Source organism: Spermophilus citellus (assembly GCF_964194105.1).
Source record: "Spermophilus citellus genome assembly, chromosome: 10".
NCBI lineage: Eukaryota > Metazoa > Chordata > Mammalia > Rodentia > Sciuridae > Spermophilus > Spermophilus citellus.
In genome coordinates, this window is record NC_138197.1 from 133,124,395 (window position 1) to 133,142,188 (window position 17,794).

General features: G+C 59.8%; 1 protein-coding gene across 3 annotated transcripts in view; it reads right to left on the minus strand.

The window, feature by feature from the left end:
• Nucleotides 1-2,469: 2,469 nt before the first annotated feature.
• The window catches only part of KIAA0930, a 36,435-nt gene continuing 21,110 nt past the window's right edge, over nucleotides 2,470-17,794 (minus strand). The window contains exons 1-10 of one of the 3 annotated variants that reach the window (XM_081309233.1): nucleotides 14,855-15,047; nucleotides 14,618-14,766; nucleotides 10,658-10,783; nucleotides 10,502-10,579; nucleotides 10,072-10,173; nucleotides 8,735-8,875; nucleotides 7,968-8,162; nucleotides 5,388-5,550; nucleotides 4,189-4,347; nucleotides 2,470-3,754 (exon numbers count right to left, since the gene is read on the minus strand). In XM_081309233.1, coding sequence (XP_081165359.1) covers nucleotides 3,714-3,754; nucleotides 4,189-4,347; nucleotides 5,388-5,550; nucleotides 7,968-8,162; nucleotides 8,735-8,875; nucleotides 10,072-10,173; nucleotides 10,502-10,579; nucleotides 10,658-10,783; nucleotides 14,618-14,766; nucleotides 14,855-15,002 — 1,302 coding nt within the window. In that variant the 5' untranslated portion in view covers nucleotides 15,003-15,047 and the 3' untranslated portion in view covers nucleotides 2,470-3,713. Of the gene's footprint in view, nucleotides 3,755-4,188; nucleotides 4,348-5,387; nucleotides 5,551-7,967; nucleotides 8,163-8,734; nucleotides 8,876-10,071; nucleotides 10,174-10,501; nucleotides 10,580-10,657; nucleotides 10,784-14,617; nucleotides 14,767-14,854; nucleotides 15,048-17,794 lie in introns of those variants that run through there. The other 2 variants (XM_081309232.1, XM_081309231.1) reach the window with 2 other exon arrangements.

Below are 17,794 nucleotides of genomic sequence, written 5' to 3' on the forward strand. Positions count from 1 at the left end.
TTAGCTGGGACCTTTATGGAAACACACGGACAATCAGCATGCCAGCATGCCCACTGTGTGCCAGCATGTTTTTGCTAAAATACATTTTGTAAAAACCATGAGTTATGCCTCAAAGTGGCAAAACAAAAAAAAACCTCAACATTTTCTTTGCAGATTTAACCACTCTCAAACATAGAATTAGTTTGGAAACCATAAGAAATTGCCATTTACAAATTTTCTGACCTGCAAAGTGGAGGACTGAAGTCAAAGGAGGGTCTAATAGACAACGCTTCCAGCTGCTCAGCAGAGCCGGAGGATCGCTGCTGCTTTTGACTGACCCAGGCCATGGCCCGGAATCCTAATAGAAGACCTGATTGCCTTGGGAATATGACCAGAAGCTGTAAGCTAAGCTCCACGTGACCCTGCTGCTCCACTCCCGGCTCCACCTGCTGCAGACAGAGCTCCACCCAGCCCCAGCTACAGGTGTCCAGTGGTCTGGTTTGCGTGGCGGCCAAGTGGATTCAGAGAGGGCTGGTGGGTTCTGTTTCCACGGAGGCTCATTTAGTATCTAGTCAGTGAAAAGCAAAGTAGGGAAAGCAGGTCGGGGTGCCCCAGCTCCCAGCAGGCTCTGCAGAGCACAGGGCCGTACCTGGAGCAGCTCTCCAGCAGGGGCTGCTGCCCAGCCCTCCAAAGATTCCCTTCAGCCCTGTCCTGTTAGGATGGTTTTATTGCGTAGTTTGCTTCCCAATACAAAGACGAGACCCAGTCTGACAGGGAGAGGTCAAGGGATCTGGTTTTTGAGGCTGGATGTGAAATTCCAGTTAACCTGGAAATCTGCAAATATTTCTGGGTGAAACCCACCAAGTTCAATATCAAGTTGGCAGATACCTAAAAAAAAGGCCTTTAAAGAATTTTGGCCAATGATTTAAATCTACAGGAACGACACTGTTACATGTATTTTCCGTCACTAGGATCAGGGATGGAAATGCCTTCTAAAGTCTCCTACTAACTAATGTACTTGTGAGTAAACAGGAAAAATATCCCACTTCTTTCTAGCTGGATTTTTTGAGAGAAGCCACAGGAGGAGCACACCCTCCTGGACTCACATGGCTGCACGGAAACCTGATTCCTGACAGGAGTGCCAGACGCCACCCTCCCCGCCGTGCTGCAGGCTGGGGAGTGCTTGCTTTTTGTTCTCTTTTGACCACTTCCCTGCTGAGTTGTGTTTTAAATAATATTCTTTTGAAAAAGTGAGCCTGGCCGCTTTGCAGGCCCCTAGCAGTTCCAGTAAGACCTCAGAAGGCAGAGCTGCTACACCTGCTCTTTCAAGTGCTGCCGGAGGGTGGGATGGAGGCACACGGCCCCGCCAGAGTGCAGGAGCTGGACACTTAAAAAAAACCCTCAGTTTTCTTAATGTCCTAAAAGCTGACACCTAAGTTTCCTCAAAGGAAAGCTTCCCGGTCCCCAGTCGGGACCTGTATGCTTGCTTCCGTCACCCTCTACTCTTCAGGAGACAGGCATTCCCAGAAAAGCTAAAGATGGCCTTCAAGAAGCAAGAGCGTGCCACATGGGGCTGTTGGGCTCTAGTTCCAGCCAGCAATTTGTCACTTGGAGTGACAGCTCAAGTCTGGCTGTCAAGTGCCCCTGAGCGTGTTGGAGGCCAGGCCTCAGAAGTCCCCTTGGAGAAGGGCTTCCGGGTTGAGGACAGAGTGCCTGCGTGTCCCGGGCAGCGCGCTGTGGGCCACGCTGCAGCTGAAGCCCAGCTCGACTCTGTCACCACTGCTTGTGGCGCAGTGCTGGCAGCGCTCTGAGCCCCTCCAGCTGCCTCCTCGCCTAAGATGGGAACAACAACCCAACCTAAGTGTTGGTGCTCCACGCCACCACGTGCCCTGTTCACACGCCTTACACCACAGGTGTGACCTAAATCACATCTGCACCTCGTGACCTGTGCAGCAAGCACTTTCCCACGTGCCTTCAGCAGCTCCGCACAGCTACCCCACCTTATAGCGGGGACCCACTACCTGCTGCCGCCCTGGACTGCCTTGTCCTTCCATGGAAGACACATCAGGGCTTTACTTCTCTGAGACCCAGTCCACAAGTCCACAGCCCAGAATGAGCAGGGAGGAAGTTCTTGAGGCAGGAGGTGTATTTTGGCCATCCTGGACAGATGGGAAGAGCGTGCTTGACAGGGCTCTGCGCAGGCACTCTGGGGCCTGACCTGACTCTGCTGCCCTAGGACGCTGGCTAGGCGCAACCAGCAGAGCTGAGCTGCAGCTCCAGCCTGGGCCGGTCGCTGCTGGAGGTCCACATTGACACAGGTCATTACAAAGGGGGAGAGGTGGCGAGCCTCTGGAGCAGCCGCCCAATGACCAACCCACACCAGGCAGAAGGACCGACGGCACCCTGACCCGTGCGTGGTGCACTGAACCCTGGAGATGGAGTGAGGTAGGTGGAACCGGCCCCGGTCACAGCGGGCAGACGGAGGCAGGGTGAAATGCAACAGCTCGCTTTTAATAACAATATACAAAATCTGGAGAAAGCCCCGAAGTGGTGCCCCATTCCCGGAGCCCGCAGAACGCAGAGGCAGGAAGACATGCTCCCGTCTGCCTCTGCGGCCTGCAGAGGGTCTTAAACGACTGGTGCCCTCCAGTATGGGGGACTTCAAACCAAAACAGCAACAAAGAGACCCAGCTTCCAGTTTATTCCCTGTTGGGTGGGGAGGCCTCTGCTCACGAGAGCACACTGCGCGTCACCAGATGTGGCTCCTTCGCGCTAGGGCAAGGCCAGGCTGGCAGCCCGCACACCGACCGCTGCACCTGCCATGCACACCCAGCTGAGCCCCACTCTGCCCAGGGAGCTGGTCTGAGAAGAGGGGCCAGCACACTAGCCAAAGACCACCAAGGACAGGAAATGATGCCCAGCCCCCTCCGGCCTCAGGACAGTGGGTATGCCTAGAACCTTCCTGAGGGGAGGCCAACCCCAGCCCACATCAGACACTGACCACCAAGCCCTCCCACCTGCCCAAAGAATCCAAATTCCTGGGGACCCTCCAGCCGAGGCCCAGAACGGACGTGTCCGGGTCGGAGGTTGTGTGTTGGTGGTGTTCTTTGGCTGGAAGCGAAAGGCCATTCTGGCGGAATCAGGGCGATCTGCTTGGCTCAGGCTGTTCTGGAACTGGGTGTGAGTGAGGTGCTCCAGCCCAGGGCAAAGCGTCCACTAGCAAGTTCCCATCTTCCCCGTCTTCCTGCAGTAACCTATTGTGACAGTGGTGACTAGGGGAGGCTGAGCTGGACTAGCTGGAGGCCCAGGTGTGTCGGGACCCCTTTGCAAAATCCTCAGCTGGGCTTCCCTAAGGACACACAGTCTGACCACGGAGCGCCCGGGTGTGGGTCCGGCTCTGTCAGCTGTGAGCCAGGTCAGTGGGTCTGGGCACATTCTGGATGCTGGCTATCCTATGGCCTCTTGGTGTCTCTGGCCTCTGGATGCAGAGGGCTCTCCAGAGGCGGGCGAGTGGCGGCACAGGGCGGGAGCAGAGCCAGAGGGAGGAGTACGAGGCACTTCAGTTTGGGCTGGTGTTCTAGAGTCGGCCCTGGCCCCGGGAGTCGAGTGGCCCCGCCTGGCTGTGGCTCCAGCACTGGCTTGTCACAGAAGACCCCGGTGGCGGTGACAGGTAGGCACTTGGCAGCACTCCCAGGGCTGAGCAGGGCCGGGGCTCCGAGCGGGCTGCACGCACTCTAGGTCATCAGGATGGGCTTCTGCCGGACTTCCAGGATGTCTAGGGCCAGCAGGGAGGGGCAGGGGGGTCAGGGACACTCGACCACCATGCCTGGCCACAACGGGTCCTAGCAGGAGCCCACAGTGGCCACACACCATCACCTGCCCTGCGGAAAGGTGCCCAGAGCAGCTGCAGAGCCTGGAAAGGGCGAGGAAGGAGCAGCACACTCCAGGGCGCCCCTCGAGGCTGCAGGCCGAGAGCCAAACCCCGCCCACATGACACCCAGGACTGCAGCCACTCAAGAGGGACAGCAAGAAGTGCAGGCAGGTGTGCAAAGGGGCACCCTGGTTTGGGGACAGCTGCAGCCCACCTGAAGCCTGGAGCAGGAGGCCCGACCCTGCAGGGGTGAGCAGTGCGGGGAGACGGCCCCGAGCCACAGGACCCTGGGTCTGGACAACTACGGAGAAGGGGCTCTGCCCTCCGCCCCCCCTCACCTGTTAAGATTCGATGCAGCGGCAAAGTGACGTATGTCAAGTGTGCATAGAGAAGGAAGTTCCCATCGGCTCTGTTCAGTTTCAGCCAGGACCCGACCAGGGACCGTCCCGTGCCAGACAGGGACCGGGACCGCAGATTGGTTGCATTGTGCAGGTCGGCTGGAGGTCAGAAAGCCAGATCAGGGTCCCAGCAGTGGGGACTCGGCAGGAGCTGCAGGAGCCCCTCGGCTGTGTCCTGGGCACTCCTGACGGCCCCCACAGCACCCATGCACCCCAGAGCTGCTGCCTCCTCACCTTCAAGCCCCTCCTCCCACCGTCTGCCTCCAGGGAGACTTCCCTGGCTGCTCCCAGCCTCCCCTTCTCGGTATCTAGCTGAGTCTCCTTGAGGGTTTCTGCTTCCCTGTGCCCTGTCTGACCCTCGAACTAGGCCCTGCCAGCTGCAGGCCACGGGGCAGCAGGACACAGTGCTCTGGGCCCAGCAGGAGAGCTGCCCCTGGAGGCAGAGCAGGTGCTGCGGGCACTTCCCACTGAGCTGGGAAGAAGCCAGTGGAGGGGAGGCTTGTCCAAGCAGGTCAAGGTCATGGCCCTGGGTTAGGGTCAGGACAAGGAGCTTCCAAGCCCCATCAGTGCTGCCGCCTGCTCCCTTGGGGCCCCCGTGGGACGGTGCTCCTGGAACTTCTGCTCTCACGCAATCCAGCAAGGACCCGCTGGCCTGGTCCTTGAGGGACACTCAGCCCTCACCAGCAGAGTGCGCCAGGACCTCCCTCCCCGTGCTGGAAGTCCACTTCTAAGCCCTCCGGTGGCCTCCCTGACCATGGATAGAAGAGGACCCCGCTGTCTGCACAGCTTGCTGGCAGCAGTAGTCACTGAGAAGACACAGAGAAGGGGCTGGCGGTGAGAGGCACAGTCGGCTGAGGGACCTGGGGCCTCTGGACACTGGGCAGAGCTGCCCTGGAGGCTGTGGGCGGGAGCCTGAGGGGGTCCTGCAAGTTGTGATTCTGTCCCTGGAGAACAGGGCGTTGAGCAGAGATGGGGGCGACCCTGAGACACACCCATCACGGAAGGTCCCAGCGTGAGGCCCGCTGGGCTGTGTGCAGCGGCTGCCCCGACCCAGGTGGCACACGGCTATCTGCGCGGCCCTCCCAGACCCCGGCCAGCGCCCCCACGGTGCAGCCGCCGAGCCTTGGGGCCAGGCTCACCTCCACTATCGTCCTCCCGGAAAAACTCCTCACTGTCGTTGGCGGAGTGAGACTTCTTCATCTCGGCGATCCGGTTCCGGGGCACCTTCCTCTTGAGGGACGGGGAGAAGAAGGCAGGCCGGTTGTTCCGCTCCGGGGTTGGGGGGGTGCTGAAGGAGGTCACCTGGGAACAAGGAGCCCAAGTCACTGGAGCAGCCAGAGCGGCCGCGGTCTGAGGGCCCCAGGGCCGCCGCTGCTGGCTCTGGCTCAAGTGCAGCCACCCAGGCAAGGGCAGCACGCCTGGCTGCAGTGCCCTCCAAGGAGGAAGCCCACTGACACCAGGAAGGATGCAGGGTGCCTCTTCCTGGCCTCCACCCAGGGAGGGTGACAGGTGCAACCATGGATCAAGCCCGAGCCCCACCCCGCCCCCTGGAGCCTTGACTACAGGCCAGGGGCTGGGGCTGGCGCTGGCCCATCTGACCATCAGGAAAGGAAGGCGAGACAGCAGCCTTGACTTGCCTAAGTCAGCCAGAGGCCTGACGGCAAACAGGACTGCAGTCCAGGTCATCCCCTAGTGTCCTCCCACTGTGAGGCCCCACCCCTCTGACTCCCAGTCCCTTTCCTGAGAAGCACTATATAGCTCATCTCCACTCCTCCCGCCAGAGCACACTGGTCCCATCCTCCTGACGTCCACAGCCGCTGAGGCTAGGCTGGTACACACAGGTACAGACACAGGTCCCTGCCCTCAAGGAGCTCACAGTCTGTTGGGGGTGCCAGACTCAGAGAGTGACAACCACAGACGGCATGCTGGCCACTGAGACAGAGAACGGGAAGCACAGGACACAGGAGCAGAGAGGCAGAAGGGACTGGCAGCCTGGGGAATCGGGGTAGGCTTCTTGGAGGAGGTGCGCTTCAGCTGGGTCTTGAAGGACGAGTAGGAGTTCGCCAGGTGAAGAAGGGGGGGAAGGGCGTTCCAGGCAGAGGGAACTTGGCCCATCTCCTCCCTCCTCCCCATGCAAACAAGAATCAGGGCGGCAAGATGAGCTGGGACTGAGGCTTCGAGAGCCCCGTCGGCTCCTCGTCACAGCTCCGACATCCACCAAAGTCCCGCGGCTGCTGGGCTCCAGACGGTCCTCCCACAAGCCGGGAAGGTTTAAAAGATAAAAAAACAAACACCAGAAGCTACAATACACACAGTCTGCATTTGTGGTCCGCGCTGGTTACAGGTGGCCTCTGGGTATAAGAGGACATGTGACAGGCAGCAAAGAGCAGGGTCCCCAGAGCTCAGGCCTGGCTGCTGGCCCATGTGACCCCAGCGCCCAGGGCCTCCTGCTACCAGGGTCTGGGGCTGCCTCACCCCTCATAGCCACACTACCTGGGGAATCGAGGTTGGGGCAGGCCTGGTGACACGTCTGTGGCCACTCGGCACCCAGCTGGTCCAGCCCAGGGACCAGGCCACAACTCCACATGAACGCTACACCCATCTTTTCAGAGTCCCAATGGGCAGTCTAGGGCCAGGAAAAATCAGACCCCTTATCTCAGAAATATGAACGGCCTCCGTTCCTGGGACAAGAGGCCACCTGGAACTCCACCATCTTCCCGAGCAGTAGCATCTGTCTGTCTCACAGACACACTGATGGGAGCAGGGAAAAGCTTGTGAGGAAGAGCAAAGCCGGCCCTGAGCCCTGGAGACAATCGAGGTTAAGACCTTCTTACAGAATCAAAGCACAGTGCTCCCTCGCCTCAGGCTCCTGGGCCGTCATACGCACACCTGAGGCCACACCCAGCACCCTAGCAGCCAGAGGGCCACAGGCTCCCTCACACCTGGAGGCAGGTGTCTGAAGGAGAGAGCTGGGGTTGGAGCGGAAGAGGCAGACACACCATGGTCCCAAGCACACAGCATCTTTGGACAAGGGCTGGGCAGGCTGCCCCTGGGCCCAGTGCACAAACTGCCGCCTCCTCCAGGGCCCGCGGCTCCGAGTGGCCCTCGCTCTGGAGACCCAGCAGGTCAAGGGAGCCAGTGGGCAGAGCCTGGTCTCACTTGGCCCTGGGGGTGAAGCTGCTGCTGACCTCAGCTCTCCGCCCTAGGGACGGACAGTGCCCAGGGCCCAGTGCTGTCCCCAAGAGGTATGTGACCTGGGCAGCAACCTGGGTTCCAGGCCTGTGGGTAGGATCCTGCCACCTACACACAGGAGGAGCCGGTGGCTCCAGGGCTTGTGCTCTCTGCCCACCAAGTGGGCAGCAGGAAGGCCAGCTCCTCCTCACCTCCCTCTGATTCAACATCCAGTTTCATGTGGCCACCTCACCCAGCAGGTCCAGCTGGGCTGGCACAGGGCTAGGCCTGGCTTTCTGGTCGGACTCTCCTGTCCACAGCCCCTGGGGACGCAGCCTGGCTGCACTGGCAGCTCAGAGAAGCAGAATGAGCTGTGGCCCAGGCCCAGCCTACTGTGTGACCTCGGGCAGGGCTCCCAGGTCTCTGAGCCTCGGCTTCCTCGTGGGTGGGAGCGACGGTACCTACCTCCCAGGGACTATGGGGTAGGGGACATGTGAGAAGCAAATCCGAGGGACAGGAGGCCCCTCCCCGAGCTGTGTAGCCCTTACCCGCTCATGCCTGGGTGAAGCTGGGCTGGAGTCCTCTTCAGTCCCGCAGGGGGACGTGTCACCAGTGGACACTCGGCTGACTGCCATCTCGGCATGGCCCTTTCCCTGGGGCCCCTTCATGCGCACAAACTCCATGTTGTTGTACTTGTAGAAGCCAAATGACATCTTCTGGGCCATGCGAGCAGCCACGCTCACCTGCAGCAGGTGGGATGTGGCCTGAGCCAGTGTGGTGGGGACTGCTCCTCAGGCCTCCCCTAGGGACACAGCAGCCAGGGTGACCATCCCTGTGGGCTGCCCGTGGGGGAAGGGGCAGACCCCAGCCTGGCAGGGGCAGCGTGGGGAGGTATTCTGGTCCCCTGGTGCCATTCTCGCTGCCCTGGAAACTGTGCCACAACAGGGCAGTACCAGGCTAGGACAGGGCACCAGCATACACGGCCTAAATACTGACCCTACCCCAGGCTGGGAGAGGCTCTGGTCTCCAGCAGCCCTGCCACACAGGAGCAGCCTGGGCTCCTCACCCTGTGGCTGGCAGTCAGGGCCAGCTTCTGGGCTGTCCCCAGGAACAGGAAGGGAGAGCCAGGGGCTCATGGCACAGAAGGAGGGAGAAGAGAAAGACCCCTTTGTGTCGGAGGGCAAGGCTGGGCCAGGCGGGGGCTAGCTGAGCGTGGCCCAGGGCCACAGGTGCACCGGGGGACAGGCATGGCCCGTAGGCAGGCTTGAGACCACGCAGGGAGACGGGGGTGGGGGGACCCCAGGCGGACACTCACTCGGTTGTCATACACCTTCTTGAGCGCCTCGTAGCGGATGGAGCCCTGGAAGATGACCCCCTGAAACATGTTGGTTTTGTCACTGGCCACCAGCTCCACACACACCATCTCTCCTTCCCCCACGGTCATGTCGCTAAACACCTGAGGGGCGCACAAGGAGGACAGGGGGATATGGAGTGTCCGCTGCCACCACTGGGACCGCAGCCAGGCCCAGCTGCAGGGACAGCCTGCTTCAAAGCCCCAGTTTGCAGGTAAGACACGGACGGAGAAGGCGACAGCCGCCCTGACCCCCAGCCCTGCCCAGTCCCCCAGACCCTTGGAGCAGCCTCCCACTGGGCAGGGCTTACTGCAGGAACCCCAGGAACAGGTGCGGCCCCTGCTGGGCCACAGGAAGGCCAGGCCCTCGTCACACTTCTTCTGCAAGCAAGTGAGACAGGTTACAAGTTGGCCTGGCCGCTGGGCACCTCCCCGTGCCAGCTAGGCAAACTGGTCCCTGGGCTCAAGTCAAAGGCTCAGCAGCACTGACACACTGACCACCTGGCTGCCTTTCTGAGCTGCTATCCCTGGGGCTGGCACACAGATTGTGTGTGTGTGTGTGTGTGTGTGTGTGTGTGTGTGTCTGTGTGTGGTTGGGGACTGAACCCAGGGCCTTGTGCATGCAAGGCAAGCACTCTACCAACTGAGCTGTCCCCAGCCCCAGATGTGAGTTTTAAAGCCAGAGACTCAGATGCCAACAGCTTTGCTGTGTGAGGTGGGGAGGGTGTCAGCTCCTGAGCCTCAGGTGCTCAGAGGCCCCAAAAGACCTGCCCGCCTTCCTTGTGGACCCTCCCAGGGAACCCCTGGTGAGCACAGGGACCACTCCAGGGCCTCGAGAGAGAAGCAGTGGCTTCCCTTCTGCGCCACCCAGTGCCCTGTGCCCAGGGAGCTCGGTTTTCCCAGCTTTAGACACAGTCTTGGTCCAGGTGACTCCTGAAGCCCAACCCTCTCTGACACACCAGGATTTCCTGATGGTGAGACAGGAAGATGCCCATTTGTGGTCATGGGAGATGACAAAGACTCCCCGCCCAGGAGGCGCGCACTGTGAGTCTGCCAGGTGCTCTCCCTCCCAGCAGCCCTTGGGTCATCTACCCCATGGGCAAGCAGGACACGCAATGACATTCACACTCACTTTATAGATGAGGCTGGGTGAACTCCCCTGCCCCAAGTCAGACACCAGCAAGAGAGGCCTCGCTGGCCAGCCTGTGGACCACCACCAGCCCAACACCTCCTGTGGGAGAAGGTCCTCGCCCTGCGCCTCCCGGAACAGAGCTGGGGAGCAGCCAGGGCAAGCAACTCACCTCCTCAAAGCTGTCAATCATGAAGAAGATGTTAGGGTAACTCATCTTGGACTCTTCCCCTTTGCTGTCCATGGGGTGTTTGCTGGGAGATGCAAACACTTGCTGAAAGAAAGCAGATTTCAAGGGCTGAGAGAGGTGGTACCTCACGGGCTGGCCCAGGGCCACTCCAGGTACGGGCTGGTATGGCCACACTGCTCAGAGCCTGTCCAAAACCAAGGAGCCACTCTGGAGGAGCTGTGTGCCAAGACCTGGTTGCATGCTCCTTGCTTGGGACACAGGACCCCAGGCACTTCTGCAGTCAGACCCTCTCTCCCCTCAGGGGAAGGGAGGAGGGGCGGGGAGGGGGAGGAGTCTTTCCAGCCTAAACACCAGGCAGCCCTGGACTGACGTGGCAGGTGGGAGGCCTGGGGGCTCTCGAACCAGGGCTCACCTGGGATTTCTTCTTATGGATGTGAATGTCACCTCCATCAGAACGTGTGCACACTGCACAGGTCACCATGTAGTCCAGCTGGAAGAGAGCACAGGTCAGTGTGCAGAAGGGGCACTTCCCTCACACCCCTGCAAACTCCACCCACCGTGCTTGTACCTTCTGCAGGATGAGATTCAGGCACACGCTCTCCTCCCAGTCGATGTCGGGGTCCCCCAGGCCCGGCAACTTCTTGGAGTCGCGCCGGTACACCTCCACCTCCACCTCGGGCTCAGCCTCCGCCTGCTACAGCACCGGGCGGGAGTGAATGTGCTGGCCACTGAGCACCTGTGCCCCACCATGGCGCCGAGCAGGCCCAAGATGGACAAGGCCTCCTACTCCCACTGCTCCACTCCCAGTGCTCGAGCTCTGGGACCCACAGGGCATCCATTCTCCTCTTGGGAGTCTGGATTTCCTCATCTGCACCGGGCCAGCATCTTCCACTCAAAGTTATTGTGATGATTAAAAAAGATCATTATCTGCTAAGTGTCACTAATGACAGTGACATCTATTGAGCTCACAGTGGCCAGGAGGGGTTGGGTTCAATGTTTTGCGAATTATTTATTTTTTGGACCTAACAACATTCCTAGAAGATAAGTGTCATTAGTCCCATTGTAACAGATGAAGGTCAAATTTATTGAAGGTCAAATAATACGCACACATGAAAGAGAAATCAGAGCATGTACCTGCACCTCTCCATGGAGAAGAACGTTAGGGAAAAGTCAAAAGGAGGTTTTGATGCATCTGTCCTGCTGGGAGGCCTCCTGTCCTGGATCCTGGTGAGGCCCAGAGGGCATCCAGGGGAACCAGCCACCCCAGAAAGGGAGTGCTCGGGCCTCTCACAGGGGTGCAGGTCTGCGTACCCGGAGGTGGAGCTGAGACCCATGCAGAGGTGCCAGAGGCTTCAGCCTCAGCAAGAGAAAGGATGTCCTAAGGCAGGACTCCCACTTCCCACGGCCTGTGCAGCAGAAAGTCCCCTGAGCTCTGAATTGGGTCCCTGGGGCCCCAGGCTGTTGCTGCTCTTGGTCACACTTCATGGCCCTGGCTGGGCCACTCTCCTGTCCTCCAGTGCTCCCATTTGTTTAGTCTCCTCCAAGAGAACACAGCCCCAAACAGGGTGGTGGACTCTGCACGTGGTGGAGGCTCTGCAAGTCTTTGCTGGCCAGTGAGTGGATGGACAGGTACGAGGCGCAAGCACGGGGCTACTTTCAGATCAGAACCACGCACCCTGGACAGCAGAAAGAGCAGTCCCCTCAGCAAAGCGCCCGAGTGTGCACCACAAGACAGGTCCAAGGATGTGCTGGAAGCTGCTCAGATGTCCACCCACAGGACAGATGGACGGCTGTGGTACACTCAGGGGAACAGCATGCAGCAGCCAGACAAATCACAGCCACCTGAGTCAACAGACACAGCCCAGAAGACACCGAGGAGGCAGCAACTCCATGTCCAGGGGTGCAAGAAGCCAGGCCTCCCCTGAGGGAGGGAGGTAGCCAAGGATGGCCAGGGCCTCAGGTGTGCCTGGATCTGGGGGCTGTCGACCCTGGGTGTTCCCACTGAGAGAGACCATCAAGCTATGCACGCTGGCCGGTGCGCTTTCCCGCATTCCTGTTACACTCAAGAAAACCTACTCCAAGAGAAAAGGGGATGGAGCAGAGCCGCGTCACGGGAAGTAGTGGGATCCAAGGCAGGCTCCTTCCTGTCCCTGAGCTCTGGCTTTCCTGTGAGTGGGTTTAAGATAATCTGTACTCCATGACTGCTGAGGGCATCAATGGGAGTGACAGTGGCACACTGCATGGGCCACCAGCAGAGTAGGCCACAGGTGCCCCAATGCTCATCAGTGCCAGGGATAAAATGGCCACCAGGAGTATTTCACCCAGGGGTGGTGTAAACAGAGTGTAGGGAATCCAGGACACTCCCGGGACAGGCTGGGCCAGGATCCCTAACGTGTCCCTGCAGCAGGGTGCAGAGATCCCAGCATCCTGTGCCCACCCACACTGCAGCACAGGCTCTGCCGTCCTCCCTCCTCCACTAGCCCATATGGTTACCATGACAACCGGGTACCAACAGGATAGGGAGGAGTGGGAAGGGGTGGGAGCTGGCTCCATGCTTGCTGCAGAAGACTCTGGGTGCGCAGGCGCAGCAAACAAAGCTGGTCTGCAGTTAGTTCTCCATGGGGCGGGGCTCCGTGCTTGTGCTCCCAGCCCGCCCCCTGCAGGCCGTCCTCTGCACTGCAGCCTGGTGAGCTATAAAAAGTGCACTGTGTAGAGGGATTCTGGGCAGGTCTTGGCCCTCCACATACTGCACCAAATGCTACCTGGAAAGGCACTATGTTAATGCCATGTTACATATGTCACACACTGTCACACCCTGGGTCAAAGGTACCTGGAACCCCCTTCCCATAATACAGGTGCTAGTCCTTCCCCTTGGGGTGTCCACAGTACACAGCTTTCCTCGCTATCCTGTGAGCAGATGTTACTTTCCTTTGCAGCCCCCACTGGCCCTCTGTTCTCCCCACCATCAGAGCACTGGTGACTCTGTACACACTGGCCATGATGTCTGCCTGTTCCATAAGACAGGGGGCTTCCTAAGGACAGTGGCCAGCTCTGGGTCACTTCTATGCTGCAATGCTGGGGCAAAGGGCACTTGCACATGGCTCACCATGGGTGCACAGTGCTCCTGTGGGACTCAGCCCCCCCACATCTTCAAAAGCATCTGCAGGCAGCCCTGCCCCTCCTGTTCCAAACTCATCAGTCCTGGGCCCAGGCTGCTCTTCCCCGAGGAGGGCTCACATCTCTCACTTCTCTATGTGCCATCTCTGCCAACCCTCTCTCCCCTCACCAGGCCTCTCCAGGGCACACAGACTGACCTCCCCTCTGCCTCCTGACCAGAGCTGCCACCTCTCTGAAACGGAAGACAAGAATGCCTCCCAGGGCCCTGGCCTCTCCACAGCCTCTGGCCACAGTAGCCTTTGCCTTGAGGAAAAGACCAACATTTCACAAAAAGAATTTTTTGCAACCTGACTCCAGCAGACAGCAACAGGCTGGAGGGCTAGGGATAGAAGCTGGGCCCAGAGCTTTTCTACCCCAGCTACTCCCTGCTGGGCAGACAAGGACGTCCACCTCCTAAGTGTGACTATGGGAGAGAAGGTCCCATCCCCCAGGGCCATGCTGAGGCTGGAGCAGGGAGCGCCCACAGCAAGAGTCACCCTCATGAGGAAGAGCCAGACACCAGCTGTGTCCTGCGAAGGGCATCTCTGTGGTCAGTCACATCACCCAAGCCTTCTAGCCACCCAGGGGTGCATGACAGCAGGGCCCCACCCTTATGGAGGAAGACCCTGAGCCTAAGAGGGGACTAGACATGTCACCCAACAATTAGGGGGCTAAGCTGGTCTAGGCAGCTGACTTAGACTGCCTGCCAGAAGGACAGGTGAGGTGGCTGGACTGAGAGGTCCCACAACCAACACCTGCTGGGTGGCCCCACCAATCAGGCCTCCTCGTCACCCCCACCACTGAAACTGCTCTGCCAGGCCTCTACACCCTCCCTGGCCCCAGTCCCACCACTGGCCATACCACCTCTCCAGGCCCTTCCCCACTTGGCTCTTCTGCTTCTCTGGCCAGTAGTCTCCTGCTGGTCCCTCCAAGGCCAGCCTGGCAGGAAGGCACGTCAGCTCCTTTGCCCTGGCTCCCAGGCCTGTCCACTGGCCGGTCCTACATGTATTCAGGCTCTCAGAGCAGATGTGAGGCTGGCAAGGGCTGCGACTGGCTGCCTGCGCAGCGAGCGTTGGCTCAGCAGTGGGCCCGGCTCCACAGCCCGCTCTGGCCTGCCCGATGTCCACCCTGCCAGGCTGCGAGGCGCCTGTGTCCTGCCTAGGGACACGCGGGCCGCCCTGCCCACAGTGGGTAGGCCAGGACACTGGGCTCAGGCCTTGGCACTGCCGTTTGTTCCCTCGCAGCGAGAGGCTGGGCACTCCTCAAAGCTGCAGTGGTGCGGACCTCGCTGCCTCAGCCGTCCTGGCACCTGACTGCCCCAGCCCCGACAGGCGTCCTTCCGGCCTGCACGGGCCTCCCACGGGTCACCCACCTTCCTGCCCTCGCCGCCCTCGCTGCCCGCGTAGGCCAGCTTCCTGCGCACGTAGAAGAGCATGTCGTCCTGCCGCGGGGCCCACTTCTCCATGAAGTAGGTGGAGAACATCCAGGTCCAGAAGACGATACGGTCATCCTTGAAGCACCCTGCAGGGGGAGGCCAGAGCCGTGAGCGGACGCCCAGCCCCAGCCGCTGCCCCACTGCCCCACACCCGCCCACCCGCCCGCCAGGCACCCAAGAGGCTGGGGCGCCCCCCGGAGGCCGGCTCCCGCGGCTCCTTGTCCCCCACAACCGATCCACCGCGTGAGTCAGACAGCAGCTGGGCAGCCGGCCCCAGGGAGCCTGGAGGACCGAGTCGGGCTCTGGAGGCGGCATCAGGCATCACCACTACCACCACTGCTGCGGCGTCCCCACCTCCACCCGCCCGCCCGCCGGAGCTGCTGCGGCAATTCCCACGGAGAATCCGACTTAAAGGGACAGCCGCCCTTTGCCAGCTGCTTCCCAGGCAAACAGGAGCCCTGCGCAGGCTGCTTATTTAATTCTTGCACAGACTTCATTACAGACGGTATTTCTTTTTGATAAATATTTGTCATCTTTTTTTGCACAAGAAGAAAAAGCCCACAGGTTTTGGTAGGAGAACTGGGTCACCATTCCAATGCGGCCACATCATTATGTGACAGTGGGCAGGTGGCTCAGCCCCTGAGCTAGGTGAACTAGACGGTGGGTGGAAGAGCCCTTCCTGGAATAGCAGGCTTGACAAGGTGGGCTTCCTCCCTCCTGGTCAGAACCAACACACCCCGTGGAGCCCTCTTCACCACTGGTGCGCTAGCCGTTGCTGTCCCCTCCCACCCCAGTGCCACTCTGATCTAGGCCTAGTACTATGCTGTTGGAAGGACCCAGTCCCTGCTCTGACATGGAGAACCTAAGGGCCAGTGGGACCGTCTCCCAGCCTCACTGGCTGTCAGTGGCATGAGCAGGACCTGCCCAGGTCCCACCTCCCGAGGGTCAGCCATGATGCTAAGACCCCAGCAGAGAGCTCCAACCACACCACTAGCCAGAGAACCAGGGCTCAAGACTAGCCCTGGCGTGGCCAGCTCCCACACCCTGCCTGGCCTGGCCTCCAGACACAGGAGCAGCAAGTAGGAGGGTAAAGGCAGACTCCCTCAGGGAGGGGTCCAGGTCAGTGAGCCTCGTCAGCCTCAGGAGCACAGGCCAGGAGACCCCACAGCACAGACAGCTGCCCAGGCTCAAAAGGACCAGGTAGAACCAATGTCCGTGACATCTCATCCCTTTGAATTCCTGCCCCACTTTCCCGACATGCAACGCACAGTCCACACTACCAGAGCCCTGCAAAATTAGGCAAAGGCAGGATAGCTGTTCCTGGACTAACCTCTGGCCCTTTAAACACAGGCTGGGTCTTTTTTTCTTTCTGTATTAGAGATTGAGCCCAGGTGCTCTGCCAATGAGCTACACACCCCAGCCTTTTTCTTGCTAATTAGCTGGGGCTAAGGGTGTATGTAGCTCAGTGGTAGAGCGCCTCTGTGTTCAACCCTCAGTAGCCACTCCCCAAATTATGAAGGTGGCACCCAGGTTCACAGAGCTGGAGACAGATCTGCCAGGTGCCACACTCAGACTCCTGGGAAATCTCGGTGCTCAGCAACCTGTTGAACCTGAGACGGGTCCAAAACGCACTCAGCAGGCAACTGCAGCCCCAGGGGTGCAGGCAGGATTGGCAGGATCAGGAGAGTCTGGGCCCTGGCACCACCTGCTGCTGGTGGCTCTCCAGGAACCTCCAAGCCCAGCAGGATCCAGCAGGTCCCATCCCTGCTTCAGCCAATCTTCTTGGGCTCCAGGAATCAGGCAGCTAAAGCAGGCCACCTGCCTGTGGGGACTCCCAGCAGGGTGGCTGGGCACACACAGGGTTCTGGAGCACAGGGCCTGGTCCCACCCACCAGGGACCACACCCTGGGTCAGCAGGCCACAGTGCTGTGTGCCAGGCCCCATGCTCGTCCTGCCCATAAGCACCCCTGCAGCACACGTCCCAGCAGCTGTGAGACCATCAGAAAGTCCAGCAGGCGACACTCCTTGCCAACACCTCGTGTAAACCAGCCTCCGATTCTACCCCATGGCCAGGCTGCCCCCTGCAGCTGTTGGAACTTTACTTCAAGACCCTCTCCTGCCTTCTCCCTAGGACCTTCCCATCAAATCAGGAAAATGTCCAGAGTCCTTCCTAAGCACTCCATGTCGGTCCCCTTGGCCACCTCTCCCTGGCCACGCTGGCTGCCTACAGTGCCGTACACACTCCCTTTAGGGCCAGGATACAAGCTCCTCCTCCTCCTCCTCCAGCCCCTCCCCATCCCTCCAGGTTTGGCTTAGATGTCACCTAAGATGTTTAACAGAGACCCCCGGCCCCCGTTAAACATGTCCACAGGGACCCCCTATCTTGCTTTGCTGCCATCAGAGCCTTATCATGACCTGGCATTCCACACCCATGCACTGACACGAAGGTGTTCCCAGAGGAGGAACTTGGTTACTATTAGATCTCAGTACCCAGATCAGCACCATGCACACAGCAAGCATTCAATAAATGCAGGTTGAATACATGCAGTACCCAACCAGACCAGAGAAGAGCGCGGGCCATAGGCTACAGCCCTTTCAGCCTCAGGGTTTCTGACTTGTGAGCTTCCAAAGAAGCCCCAATTCTCACACAGGTGCCAGGGCTGAGCCCTGCTTCTCTGCCCTTCTGGGCTCGGGAGTTGCAGCACCCGCTGTGCTGAAGGTGCAGGCCCATGTCACAGTACACTACCTTCCCTCTGCTGCCGCCGCGGGCCAGGCATGTGCAGGCCAGGAGAGCCCGAGCCAATGAGCTCCAAGAACCCAGGGCTGTCAGCAGTGGGACGCAGCTCAGCATGGCCAGCACTGTTCTATCTAGTGCCAGCAGGGAAGACCAGCAGGAAGAGCCAGCCTGCCAGGGACACACAGGCCTCCACTGCCCAGCAATTAGTCCCCTGGGTCCAGCCCCAGGGGCTGCCCCCAGTAGGGAACCTCCTAGTCTCCAGAACCCACTGCCTGTCTACCTGCATTCAGCAGCTTTCTCGTTGCTGTGACCAAAAGACCTGACAAGCTCAATTTTAAGGATGAAAAGTTTTAAGGTTCATGGTTTCAGAGGCTCAG